This window comes from Cryptomeria japonica, chromosome 9 (assembly GCF_030272615.1).
Source record: "Cryptomeria japonica chromosome 9, Sugi_1.0, whole genome shotgun sequence".
Lineage (NCBI taxonomy): Eukaryota > Viridiplantae > Streptophyta > Pinopsida > Cupressales > Cupressaceae > Cryptomeria > Cryptomeria japonica.
In genome coordinates, this window is record NC_081413.1 from 512,919,471 (window position 1) to 512,933,980 (window position 14,510).

General features: G+C 34.7%; 1 protein-coding gene across 6 annotated transcripts in view; it reads right to left on the bottom strand.

Moving 5' to 3' along the window:
* Positions 1 to 6,417: 6,417 nt before the first annotated feature.
* The window catches only part of LOC131066947 (zinc finger protein CONSTANS-LIKE 15), a 36,277-nt gene continuing 28,184 nt past the window's right edge, over positions 6,418 to 14,510 (bottom strand). For all 6 annotated transcript variants that reach the window (XM_058001854.2, XM_058001848.2, XM_058001849.2 and 3 more), the window contains 2 exons: positions 6,963 to 7,300; positions 6,418 to 6,843 (listed from right to left, as the gene is read on the bottom strand). In XM_058001854.2, coding sequence (XP_057857837.1) covers positions 6,717 to 6,843; positions 6,963 to 7,300 — 465 coding nt within the window. In that variant the 3' untranslated portion in view covers positions 6,418 to 6,716. The remainder of the gene's footprint in view (positions 6,844 to 6,962; positions 7,301 to 14,510) is intronic.

A 14,510-nucleotide genomic window follows, 5' to 3' on the forward strand; every position in this document is an offset into this window, starting at 1 on the left:
ATATTTGTAGCAAGTCCATCTAGGAATAAAGCATAAGAAGGGGAAAGATAATAAGGTAGCAATTTGCCTTAGCCAATTATTGGTTCACATAGTTGCAACTTGTCTAAGAAACTCTACTCAATAGAGTCAAACTTTATGCAAACTTACACCATGCTTGCACAACATAAATAACGAGTGAATTCTACCCATCTAACATGCTTCTTTACAAGATCAAGCATCTTCGTGTTTTAAAAAGTGCACCTTGATAAATACTCATCTTGGGGACACAACACCAATATTATAGGTCAGTTGAGCATCACAAAGATACTAGCAATACTATCACATCATTTTTGTTAGTCATATATTGCACAAAATTTGAGGGCCATATCAAGTCCTACATTCCTTGTTGCATTGCCAAGTCTACAAATCAAAAGTTGGGGTTCTGCACACTTCTGGCAATATCACAAAGGACCTGGGAATCTCTTAGCATATATTTCATGAGAAAACTACCTAAACACCATAATGACTCTTTGTTTGTGATGGTAGGTTGATTATTAAATATGGTCATCATGGATGAATGCAAGAAAACGATCACATTGCAAGAGACTAGTGCAAAAGACCATTCACCTTTTCTTCAATCACATTTGAGTTCATTTTGGGCAACCAACATCCATTATGTACAACCTTGACCCTTGATTTGTTAGCACATTCTAGCAATCCTTAGAGGAGAGATTAGATACACAATTGAATTGGTCCATACAATTCTATTAGTAAATAGATTGACCAAGTGGAGGTTGTCAACCACACACTCTTGCATATACTAAACATTTGCAAATAGTTTCACACTTGGGATGACAACCTATTCGACATCCAACATGCCTATAATAGAGTTATGCATAGTTCTATGAAGCATACTCCTTTCCAATATGTCTTGGCTTCCAACTAGTGACACCCTTACACATCCTAATATGCACTTCAATTGCAAAGTTGCACAAACAAGAGCAATAAGCGAAAAGAGGACAAGAATTTCTACATCACCTTTAAAGTTTACACCTACAAATACAACAATTTCTCTTGTGCTAAGAGCAAAAATACAAAGTGTCATGACACATTGCACACTTTAGACATTCAAAGCTGATAATAATATCTAATTGTATCTTCAAAGGAGTGCTTTAAGGCCTCCCATTGGATGATAAATCCTCTACACTATGGTCCATATATCATCTTGCATGTACCTAGTGAGAATGCATTTGTTTTTTACCTCAAATAGTAATTAAGTTTGCATCCAATATTCAACATTTAACTTCTTAAGTCATATTCTCCTTCACTTATGTTCCAACATTAGCCCAACATCCTTCATACTTGGATCCTGACATATGCACAATCATTCAAGATTAAATCATATATATAAGCATTACCTACTCATCTAATACACTTATCATCTATTTCAAGTGGTCAAGGTAGGGTAATATGTATATTAGGCAAAATAGTACAAATGTCAACAATTTTGCCTTTAATTTCCATATCTCACCCTCCACATTCAATTTCCATAGCTCACTAAAGGCACAACGGGGGCCATCACTTATCAAGAAACTATGAATGATTTGAAATCCCTTGCACCAATGCATAAACTTCATACCATTATGCACCAATGCACGAGATCCAACAATACTCTATGTTATTGTGCCAGCACTTGCAATCTCATGTGACACTACATATGCTCTTGGAACGCTTCATGTTTCCTTTGGTAGTCATTGACACAATCGACACATTGCACACATGGCACTTGCACAACATTTCATTTATAGATAACAAAATTGGAATACCAACCATACAAGAACCAACAATCACTAGTCTAAAGGTCAAATGATTTCATTCATGGAATGTAAACTATTTTGTAGCCACATGTCTATATTATGCATGTTGACATTTGATTCTAAACATAGAGGACCACATAACAAGAATAACCTAAGGAACCTAGTTTGAAGTAACACATTATTCATCACTCTCAACCTTAATATTTATAACATCCATCATAACTTATTCTTTTATGTATTGAATAGAAGTAGCACATTATTGCTTAAACTCTGATGAGCATATTGAATGTTTTTTTATTAGCCATGTTTCTATTTTCACTTGCATATTGTATAGTTTCCATATACATGTTGTTTGAATGATGAGCGGGGAAACAATGTCACAAGGGTTTTCGCCCTCAATAAGGCATGCAATAGATTAGGAAGTTGTAGGTGATGATAGAGGATTAGGGTGCATAGGAGGTTGGACAAATGGAATGGGGATTTTGATGACATTGAGGAGGAAACAACTTGACCTTTGGTTTGAGGCTTATTTGAAAGCTTTAAAGGCTAATCGGTTGAGAAAGGTGGCTCCTTTATTGCTAAGGATTCACAACTGACTATTTTTGCATATTCTCATGGGCATGGAACACAATAGAGGCTTAACACAGTCAAAGCAATTGTGAAGACATTTAATGGTATTTTTGGTAAACATAAAGCAATCTCAACTTGTATGGCATGCACAAGTTTTGTGGGCGACAAGAAGTTAGTGATATTTTTTCATCTCCTTGTGCTTCTAAGGAGGGTGACTACAATGCATCTGATCTTGGAACCCTTGCTAGATCTTCCCATGGGTATAAGGCCAAGCCTTAGCGAAAGTCTAGTGAATCTAATGCTCAATGCTTGGAGATTGAGAAAGATTGTTTTAGGTTGGTAGCTACTATAGCTAATGATTTTGTAGTTCTTGTTGATGGAATGCCTAAAAAATGTCTTGCGTTGAAATAGTCAAAGGGATTCCCAGCTGCATTGTTACTCTATCATTCTCTTTAAACTTGGTTGGGGATGGCATGACTTTTTCCTTAAGGATGCCTAATTCAAGAGTTGATAGGGCTTCCTCTAGGCTATAGATATCCCTCATTGGGAAGTTTTTAGGAGCTAGGTCGAAGATTGATGTTTTTTGGAAATGGGCAATGAGAAAATAGAGATTATGTGGCAATGTAGAAATAACAACTTTGACGGATGGCTTATTTTTTATCTCCTCAAATCATGAAGAATTTGCTCAAACCTCTTGAATGGGTCATGGTTTTTAGGCAAGTTATGTTTCTTCCTTAAAAATGGAAACTAATTTTTGATCTTGAGAAAGAATGCATTAACAAGTTCACCATTTGGGCTAGGCTCCTAATGTCATTGAAATATTGGGAGGATGAAATTTTAAAGGGCATTACCAACTCTCTTAGTCGACTCATAGCTATTGATATGGTGAGAAAATCTAGGAAACCATTATTGTTTACCAACTTTTGTGTAAACAATGCTTCCTCTAAAACCTTGTCCTCTAAATTTGGTGAATGGGTGCAACAAATTGTTTATAAGGATTCCACAATTATGTGCCAAAAATGTTACAAGGCATGCCACTTAATTATTGTTTCCCAAAATTGTAGGAGGAAATGATAATCACGGACCAAAAAGGAAATGTTGTGTCTTAGCCCTTCTCAACCTTTGGAGGTGTTGCCCATAGTGAGTTATGAGATTAAGGGTGGCCCTTCTTCAAATAGGAATATTTCTAGCAATGATTGTGTTTTGATTTTAGAGTCATATGGCTCTAATCAGAGGGATTTGGAGGAGGGTTGTTAATGGGGGGCTTGAATGGTGCTTTACATTTGCATGCATTGCTTCCCTCGTGTAAAAATAAAAGAAGCATTTGGATGAAAGGTTGGTAAGTAGTCCTATGAATTCTTATGATTCAAGATCAACAATTAGAAAACATATTACAACTAGTAAGTTGACTAGCAACAATGATTCAATTAGGGTTTGTGGTAGTATTCAAAGATCTTTGAAGTGATATGGCGTCAAGTTGCCTAGTTATTTTATTTATGCCTCATAAGCATTGTTGGTAGTTTACAACCTTAGTATTTGTTTATACTAGTTGTTGGTCCTTTATTGGGTACTTGGTTTTGTTGCTATATTCATTCCAGTCTATGTAAAAGGTTTAGGGCTCTTTCAAAACTCTTCTTTTACCTTGAATATGAAAAAAGGATTGGCCGCCTAAGATTTAGACCACTATTTTTTTTAACATGAATTGTATTTGAATGCTATTGATGCTCTTATCCAAATTCATAATATCTCATGTGTTTAAATGCATATTAAGTGAATAATAAGCACATAAATAATCATATTAATAATTTGATGATATTTACAATTTTAATTTGTGTTGTATGAATTAAATTTAAATCTGCTTTATTTGAGTTGTCATTTTTGACATAATAAGGACGCCATTTTAATTTAATCTTATCCTAAAATTTGTATTGCTTCCAAGGACTTCATATTCATTAGCTTTTTTAGCTATCAATCATATCGGTTTGTTTTATCAAGGAAATTTTGTGTGGTATTTTTAATTTTTAATTTTTAATTTTTGTTTAAGGTTTTTTCAATCATAAATAGATACATTGAATTGCTACTAGTAGCCAATTGGCCATCTTTGCATTAGTAAGAGACCTATATGTTTGAACATCTTTGGCTCCTCTAGAACCTTGTGGGTGCCCTAATGACCTTTCAAAGCGAAAAATGAGGAGAGTCCCTCATGAGATTGTTTCCCTTTTATGCCCAATGGTAAGAACTAGTCAAGGGAGCAATCCCACATCCTTAGATAAATCATTTGTGATCTGTGAAAGGAATCTTGAGGTGCAAATTTGAGTAACAGTTACTCCTCAAACATTTGGAAATAAACCTTAAGATCAAAATAAGTAAATCTAAGGATATATGGAGTGATATAATAAAACCTCACCCTCTCTAAATTTTGGGGATCTTTTTAGATAGAACATGTATTATAGGACTCCAAAATGGCACTTCTGGAGTACCAAATGTCAAATTGCCTTCACTTTATTAGGTGTTTTAGATCACCCCTTCCACAAGACATGCAAGCATAACTAAACTTGTCAATTCATCTTTCCTCCAATGTAAGGAAAGAGAGATAGTGAGATCTAGCAAAAACCGCCCATCCTTAATATTGTGTGTGCCCTCATGTGATGACACTTCAAACTTGAGTTTCCTAATGTGATACGGAAAGCATTTTATTAGACTTGACATGCCACTGATCATCGTTAAGATTAGTTCTTCAATGTAAATTCTTCGAGAGTGCGAGAGGCTTTCTTAAATACGTATCTAGCTTAACATTTTGTAAAAATGGACTTTCCCTTCATACAAACATCATGTTTCAATTTCAAAATTCTCATCAAAGACTTTGGTGCAAAATAAGAAAAAGTAATAGCCATGGGTAGCACGCTTGCCCATTAATTTCCCAAGTGTGTTCAAAGTAAATAGTCTAACAAATCAAACAACCTCCCCTTTTCTCCTCCTTCGCTGTACCCCCTATGCCTCTACTTCTCATGTGCACTAGGGTTTTTTTCTTTTTAAAGTTAAGAGAATATTATAAAACACATTTGATGAACAATATGAAGATTTAGTCATGGAGAAAGAGATATTGCCTATTTCTAGGATAGATCAAACCTGGTTTGAGTTATAAATATGGCTGCACAACTCTCATTCAAAGAGCTTTAAAAGAGTTTTAACATCTAACACTTCCTAAACCAACAAGCCAAGGATCGTTGCAATAAGATTCTCCCCTTCTCAAAAGACTAGAAGACAAAACATTTAATGGACAAAAACGCATATCAAGAAAATTTGTGAAAGCAAAGCTTGCTGTCAAAGAGACCTCGTTGGGAATTCTAGTGAGCACAAATCTTTCCTAATGAAATTTTCTGTATGATTTCTCCTCATAAGCACAAACAGGATTAGAGCCCCATCCAAAAACAACTTGCTACTGTCTTCAATGTCCATACATATTGATATTCAATTCAAACTTACATAGACATTAACACTTACAAAATGGATATGAACAACAAGAATTGTGCACATGGATAATGTTCAAACATTTGAATTGCAAGGGGTACTGACATTTTTAACGAATATTATTGTTTAAATGCAACTACTGCTTTTGCAATGGAAATATATTGCTACCTGCTTAAATAATTTGTTGCTTGGTTTTGAAGCCCTTCCCTAGTCTTTACTCTACAAATCTGGCGCCCAAAGCAACGTCCAAAATCAACCATGCCATTAGCATTGTGCCACAAGACCTCAAATTTATTCTATTTGAAGTTGCATGACTGCTTAGACTTTGATCTACACAGCTTAAAAGTTAAAATAGGAAGCCTTAAACAGAATTCATGCAAAAGTCATTCCTACCCATGCCTCATAAAAATCATGTGTATGTTATAATATTGTTCAGAACAGCTAAGAAAGCTAACCCTCTGTCGAAATGGGATTTCAGCACCTCTTGTGAAATAAGGCTTTCAAGGTTTCTCCTCTCAATAATGGATGAGAATAATTCAATGGAACCCAATAAAACAAAATATTGCAACCTTTATCAAGATCATATTCAACCATAGCAAACATTTATTACCACATAAAGATGATCAGCAAATGAAGATATTGTACTGCGTTGGGCTGACAGGATTAGTTAAACGCAAAATTTCTTAACACCTACAATTATGAACCAAAGTTTTCAATTCGGCTCCAAAAAACCATCCCACTGCATTTGCACATAACACAATCTCCTTATTCTGCCCAGTAAAATCCTTCCCCTGAAATAAGATTCAATCTGGATTTCACATTAAAAAATTCCAAGATGATTGCATACATAACACATACTTGCATCATAGCTGAGAATCTTCAACTGCTGGGTGCAACTGCATCATCATTCTTATGATCTCTGTCTGCCTTGACAAAGCGACCCTTAACACGCTTCCTTACATCAGCTCGAGCCTTTCGTGATTCATAGCGAATGTGTTTTTCATATCTGTTGACATAACCTTCATAAATCATCTGATCTTGAAGAAAGCTGTTAATGGATACTTAGTTATGCATAAAGCAAACACAACTATATTGAAGCTGACTTTCACATTTTAAAAGACATACCTCCTTGTCTTTTTCTTCTCCTTGTACCGCAACATTGCATTACCTCTAGCTTGAGCTAATTCTTCACTGCTGAGCTTGGTTGGGTTTCGTTCTGGGTCCCCTTTAAACAACAAGGAGAGTTCATTATCCTGGCCAGTTTCTATCCCAACCTTTGTTGAGCTGGATCCCAAACCTGAGTTGTCTACCTTCACAAAAAGTCTTGCATCCTGTGCATTCAGGTCCAATGAAGATCTTTCCAAACAAGCAGTTTGTAATGGAACCTTAGGTGACCCTGGGACTTGAGCTCCTGGCCCAGCAAGATTGTCATGGAATTGTCGAGAAGGATGTATCCCACTAACCTGCAAATGAATGAAACTATAGGAGTATTGGCAAGCATTTCATCCTTAAGACTGCAAAGCATAATTAACAGAAAAAATATTTAAAAAATTATAAACTTTTCAAAAGAACATTCACAAGCATGTGTCATTCATACCACTCTAGAATTAGGAGAATTTCTTAAGATGCAACAACATTTTTATGATTGAGTTTAAATACTTAAGATAGCGCTAGCGGAGGAACTTGCTATATAGCGCTAAATAATAGAAATGGAGGAAATAGAAGTCTTGAGAAGCAAAGGTGGCACAATTCAATCTTAGTCAGGGACTTTGGTATAATCTTTAGGGCTTTAGGAAATGGGGCAACAACAGGAAAGAGGGAAGGAACTATTAGCTCTTAAGCAAGGGAAAAAGTAAAAAAATGTTGAAATTAGTGCAAAAGTCTCAAAAGACTTAGAAATATCAGGAATGCAAGAAAGCACCCTAAAAATCTTAGATGTTTTTGTTTTCTGGTGAGGCCCTAGAGATCTTCTTGTTCATACAGTTACCAGGATATTCAGGATGGTATTTAAACCATGTCAAAAATTCTGACAGATGAAGGGAAAAAAGCATCTAAGGGTAAACTGAAAAAGTCATGTAAGGGGGTACACTGAAAATCAGTATTCTAATTAATGATATACAAGAAAGGAATTTCTTTTTGGGTTTTATATTGATAATAATTTACAAATAGACTGCTCATACGAGCATCAACATGAGACCACGCAACCACTTACAAGCACAACAATGACACTTATACTAGCTCCTTTTGAGCAAACAAAATAGAAAGCACCTCTGGGAGACCAAGAGTCACACTTTAGAAATCTACATATTTAGAAACCACCTCCATGCTGGAGCCAACAATGGAAGACCAAGACTCTCAACTTAGAAACCACCTCCACACTAAAAGCCAACTATGGAAGACCAAGAGTCACAACTTAGAATTCCATATTAGATGTCCCTTTTATGATTTGAACTTAGGTGTCCCCAATCAGAACTCAATGTTTCAACCAATTAAATTCAACCCTTGGGCAAAGGGATTTTCATTTAACATAGTACATAATATGAGAATGCCTTTATTCCATGGCAATTTGCTATACAGTCCAGATACTTTGAAGTTAGTTGATAGCAACCAAGATCCCTTCAAGCAGATAACATGCAACTGTCTTGTATGTATTGTCATCCTCTACAAGATTTGGTCTGTATGGGTTAAGCATATTTTCTATGAATTATATTCAAAGAAGAGTAAAATCTCTCAAAAAGTTCAAACTGAAATCAGAACACCTATAGAAAACAAAATTAGTCACATGGTTCAGAAAGAAGAAATGATATGGCAAGAATTAGAATGAAGGTTTTTTAATTTTTTCTATCTTGTAGACATTTTTCTAGGGATTAAAGGCAAATTGAAACCAAGTTCAGCACACCTATAGGAAAAAAAATCGATCACAATGTTTAGAGAGAAGGAATGAGATGGCAAAAGCTAGGATGAAGGTTTTTTCTAGCTTGTCAACATTTTCTAGAAATTAAAGGTCTTTTACCTGTCAATTTCTCATTTTAAGAAATCAATAGAATTGAGATAATTTTTATCTAATGACTTTTATCAAGTCAGGATGGCTACCAGCTATATACAAACTAAAATGCTTTTAAGAACTCCAACAATGCTAAATGCGTCAAAGTTCACAATCAGAAAAGTACAATAATGTACTGCCTCACACATTCATGTTAAATTTTTCTGAACAATCTATAGTGATTATTTATCCTCAGAAAAGGAGATCCAAAGTTCAATCTATACTGTTTTCATTTGTAAACAAGTGCCTGCTCTTGCTTTCTGATGTAAACTTCTATCAAAAGTCCAGCACAGAACATAATGAGCTTTGTATGATGTTGCAGCAAATGTTTGGAATTATCCATCATTGTTTGCCATTAAATGGACAATAAGCATATGCAAGAATGGGTGTTAGCATGCTCGTAGCTTTGAAAGTTATGCCAATGCAGGCATGCCAAAGGAGGTTTTTTTTGGAGGACTGAAGACGCGCGCTTTCCAGAAAGAAGAATGGAAGAAAAATAAATTTAAAAGCATATTGAACAATTAAATATAATAAATATCAGTGGAAATCACAAAACAATTACCAGTAAGACATAATAGAATTGGTCAGAATTCCAAGCAAGCAAACCATGCGGTTCAATTAAGGAAAAACAAGTTGTTCACTTCTAAGTTCTAAATGATTCCAACTTTCTAAATTTCAATCTTATGCCTACCCAAGAAGAGAGATTTCCAAGCTCAAAGGAAAAATTAAGAAAACTTCATGATGTCTTATATCCAAAACAATGCCTGAACAATTTAAAATAGTGAGATAATGTCTTATTGGCTTGCATGTGGTTCTTAGATTGGTTTTTTTACCTTAAGAGTGATAATTTTCACTTACAATAAATGGCCCTTTTATGTGGTTATACTTTATAGCCATTCACAGCTGTGTTTAGACATTTTACAGGAAGCACTCAGCTGTAACAAGTAGAGGGCATTCCATTTAGCATGACCTCATGATTGGGGATGCTTACCAGTTCAAGACATCCTAGACATTGACACTTCTAAGTAGTTTTACACTATCTTGCAAGAAACTGGAAAAGTGAAACATGATTGGAAATAGAAGTGGTGAGCTTTCTGGTAGAAAACAGATACATTTTAATGTGAGTACACAATCCTTTTTCTATTTCTAAACCTCATATACACAAACATGGCTTTCTCTCACATTATTGTCCACAATTTTACATTTTAATTAATATAACAAATATGAACAGTTTAGAATAATATTAATTTCAATCACTGAATATAGGACAATTATTTGATATATTTCAGTTTCATAGGATATTTGGCTATTTTTCCCTTCCGTGATTGTTTTTAATATTTAAAGGCCCATTGATGGCTTACTAATACATTTTGAAGGGCCGCTTCAGATCTCCTGCAGCCCAAAACCATAGTCACAGTATACATACACAGCAATGGAAGGCAAATCAAAAGTAGAAATGGAATTCAATTACATGGGTTTAAAGCAAGGCTAAAAAAACAGTAAATTAAAAGTACTCGTAAAGATGCAAAAAAAATAAAAAATAACTGCAAATGTTAATAGGCAAAAACCTGTGGCTTTTCATAATTGGGAAAACTGCCACATCTTTTTCTAGTAAATATATAATTTTATAATATTAAATATAAATATCTACACAAAGAAGAAGTAAAATATATATTAAAAAAATTTAAAATGTTATAAGGGCATTATAATTATAATAATTATAAAAATGTCATAGCTATAATAATAGACTTATTGTTGCATAGTTACTTACAAACCTAAAACAAACGCAGTTTATTGTTTATGATTTTTGACACCTGGTATTACACTTGTGGCCATTGGTGTGATCCTTCACCATGGCCTCATGTTCGGCTTCCCCCACCATTGCATACATTCAAACCCAGCATAATGCCTTTCCCTAGTGTGGAATCTGCTGCCCATCAGACTGCAGCATGTGAAACCTACAAAACAATAAATATGTTGTTGTTTAGGGTTTTCTGGGGGTCAAAAACTCAAAAAATAAAACAGAATGTTCCAAATCATCATGAAGTTTGGAATCATTTTATTTTTGGTGGGAAGGCGAAAAAAATGGGCAAACCGGTTTATTACACCTCGGCACAAGTGTCAGCTACATTTAAAAAGAGGGTACCTGTTTTATTTTTCAATTTTCTGTTACTATTCAAACATCCTCAAACTAGCCTGAAATGGCTGCATATCAGGGCTTTCCAGCAAATAATTTTCCAGAATAGTGTTCCAGATGGAAATTTTTTGGTCATCCAAAGATGAAACACAGCCAAAATGCTGCATTTTTTGTAACAGACATTTTGCATGAGTACAATCTTAACCCCTTAAATTAAAGTCATAATCTAGTCATGGAAAATAAATGAAAATACAATATTATCATTATTAAGTATAGATGCATGGAACCATGTAAGCATAAGAATTGTCATCCATGCTGATTTTCTTCAGAAAGGGTTTGCATTACATGATATGCCCATAAGGAGACTTGTGAGATATGGCAACCGTATAGCACTTCCATGAGAGACACAAGCTGAATCACTTAAGCTTAAAAGTGTAATAAAGTCATTCAACATCAATGCACATTGACACAACAATGAAAGCTTCAAAATCCACAAATGCTGTTTGCGCTATATTAAAAATTTAAAATCTTTAGTTCTTTTATGTTGTATTCATCTTTCGGAAGGACAGTAAAACAGTGTTTCTAGGGTTAGATTGGAAGGCCTGCCCTTAATTGTAATGTCCCCTTTATGTTAATACTCAAGAATAAGGGAACAATTAACCTGAAAATCAATTGCAAGGGACTTCTTTCTTATCCAAACCCCAGATTTCCTTATGAATATCGTATTTGCTATGATTAGTCTAATGAAATCGATGTTAAGTATGGATAGGGTATCTCTGTTATCTTTGATACGACAGCGAAAACTACGTTGCTTAGGTTTGCTGTCCCTGATTTAGACTGTTGATGTCTCCAATAGTACACTGTATTGGATTGACAAGATCCTCAATCTATGAGTGCTCGTTTGATATGTATGATGGAGTAGTGATTCTATACAACCTTCAGAAGTGGGTGGTTACCTGTTTTACCTCGTGACTTATAGCAAGTCAAATAGGCGGCATGCCGATATGTTTCACTGGTAAATATACATACAGATGTCAACGACTACTTGCTCCAAGTGAGCGAGTCCACAAAGGAATGAGAAACAAAGGTATCCGATCTGTAAGTGCCGGTGTTTTCAGATATTCGTATTTAACGGCTTATGCGATGTATTGATAGTTCTCCTCCTTTTTTCTGAATTCACTATGGATGGTCTTATATATGGTGGGAGAGGATACTCCAAGAGTCATGTCTTTTATCTCTATGTCAATTGGATTATTACATACATGATTATTGATATCCCTTAATCGATGCCTTCACTGATTAAGAATTTGTATATATCGCACTATACACGGTGGTCATTAGTTAACTCCGAATGTAATTCATTATTCTTACATCCTAAGCACCCTTGTTGGTCTTTAATTCCGATTGCATCCCTTGCAAAGATATTTACGGTTTCTTGTTAATCGCTCCATATAGAAATATTTAGCGAAGTTATGGTAGAACGAGAACCGTGCAAATAATGATCTGTCGGAATTCCTTTACATCATACTTTGATGATTATCAACAACAATATAATTGGCGATGATATTAGTGATGTGGCTCAACACTATGATCGATGGATGATGGTGCTTAACATTTCAGATTTCAATGACTGGACTTTGCCTGTCGAAGACAAAGCAAAGTCTATCCTATTTCCATATGTCGCAAATATTGTTTCAAATCCCGATTTACAACGTTAGTGATAATATGAGTTCCACGGCCCGAAGTATGATCTGGATTCCCACAGATCATGATCACTTGCAGACCCACCGCTGCTCAGTGCTAGACTTTGCGTTGAATAGGTAATTGTCTCGAACTATAGTGCCCACGTAATGATTATCCGAGACATTCTTTTCTATTCTTCATGCCCACGCAATGATTATCCGAGACTTCTTTTTTATTCTTCATGCCCACAATAATATAGCCGAGAGTTGTATTTAACTAATAATCTCGAACTCATTTATTTTTTATTGTCTAAATATTATATTTTATTATTACTTATTTATTTATATTATTATTATTATATATATATTTTTATTTTTATTATTTTTTCCCTCTTTTATATTTTTTATTTTATTATAATTTATTTTCTAATCTTAGTTCAGGGATGGGATATTACATTAATTAAGTACTATGCCTAACATATTGAGAATACGCATATTTGACTTGTATATTTAAGTTTTAACTTAGAGCATACATTGTAGAATCTCTCCCAATGTTATGTTCTTTCTTTCTACTACACCAAATCATTGACGAGAGTATGTCACTTTAGGGCCTTAGGCAGCAAAATAATAACATTCTTGGAATAGAAAGCCTCCATAAAATTGTTGGCATAATTGAAGTGTTATACCAAGTACCTAAATAACCATTGAAGCATCTCTTTCCATTCAATGAATTTCCCTAAACAAGAGGACATTTTTCCACAGAAAGTACACCCATATTTATATAAAATTTCTACAATAGAAGGATTATTTGTTGTAAATAATACTGAATGTACAGCCTCTAACTATGCCTTAGATGCCATGCCTTGCCTTTCTCAAACTTTTCCCATAGTGCTTGCTGAGAAAACACTTAATCACAGTAATATCAGATAGGACATGAACCATCTTAAAATTTCTCTTTAATCACAGTAATAGTTCAAGTGCCCTAACTGTAATACAAGAGACAACGTTCATAATCTATTGTAGCCACCAATGCAAATTGCAAATGATTCCTCTGAACATTTTCAAACCCAACAAATACATAATCCTTGGATGACTTATGTAATGCTCTACCAGCAATTGCCTCAAAATTGTTAGCAATATCCTTCACAAAGCACAGGGCAAATTTCCACTTACTTTTTTGAGTGATTTGGTCTATGGATAATAGGTTAAAAAGTAAATCACGAACACACATCATCAATGACTCTACTAGGTACTTTAATTGTACCATTTCCTACTTATATCAATGCTGACTTATCTGCAATATAAATTTTCTTATTGTCTATTTGTCAAGGATGTAAAAAAATGCCCATCCATAGCCATTTGATAAGTACAATTCAAATCCATATACCACTTCTTTTTGGAATTATGAACTTCAAAAGCTCTGGAAGAACAAACAAGGACAAAGCGTTAGTACCTGTTTCAGGTTTACCCTTTGTCTTTAATTTTCTGCAGATAAATCCTTCACTCTCTAATAACAATGGTTTTCATCACATTGTCACTCTTCACAGCACCAGCACACTCTCCTCTTGTCTTCATTGACTTTTTCTTTGTACTTGCCTTTACTACTTTGGTAAGATCTTTTATGAGTCTCACCCTGATGTAACACTTTGGCTTTCTGTGGCGTCCTTCATCTTTATCCCTCTTGGACTTGCTCATATTTCCCAAGATTTATTAACACTTGATGCCTCCTCAGTTTGAAAATGATGTTAGCTTTAATAAGCTTATCTTGTTCTTGCAGATGTAGCTTGCATAATCCCTCAAAGTTAGTCTTG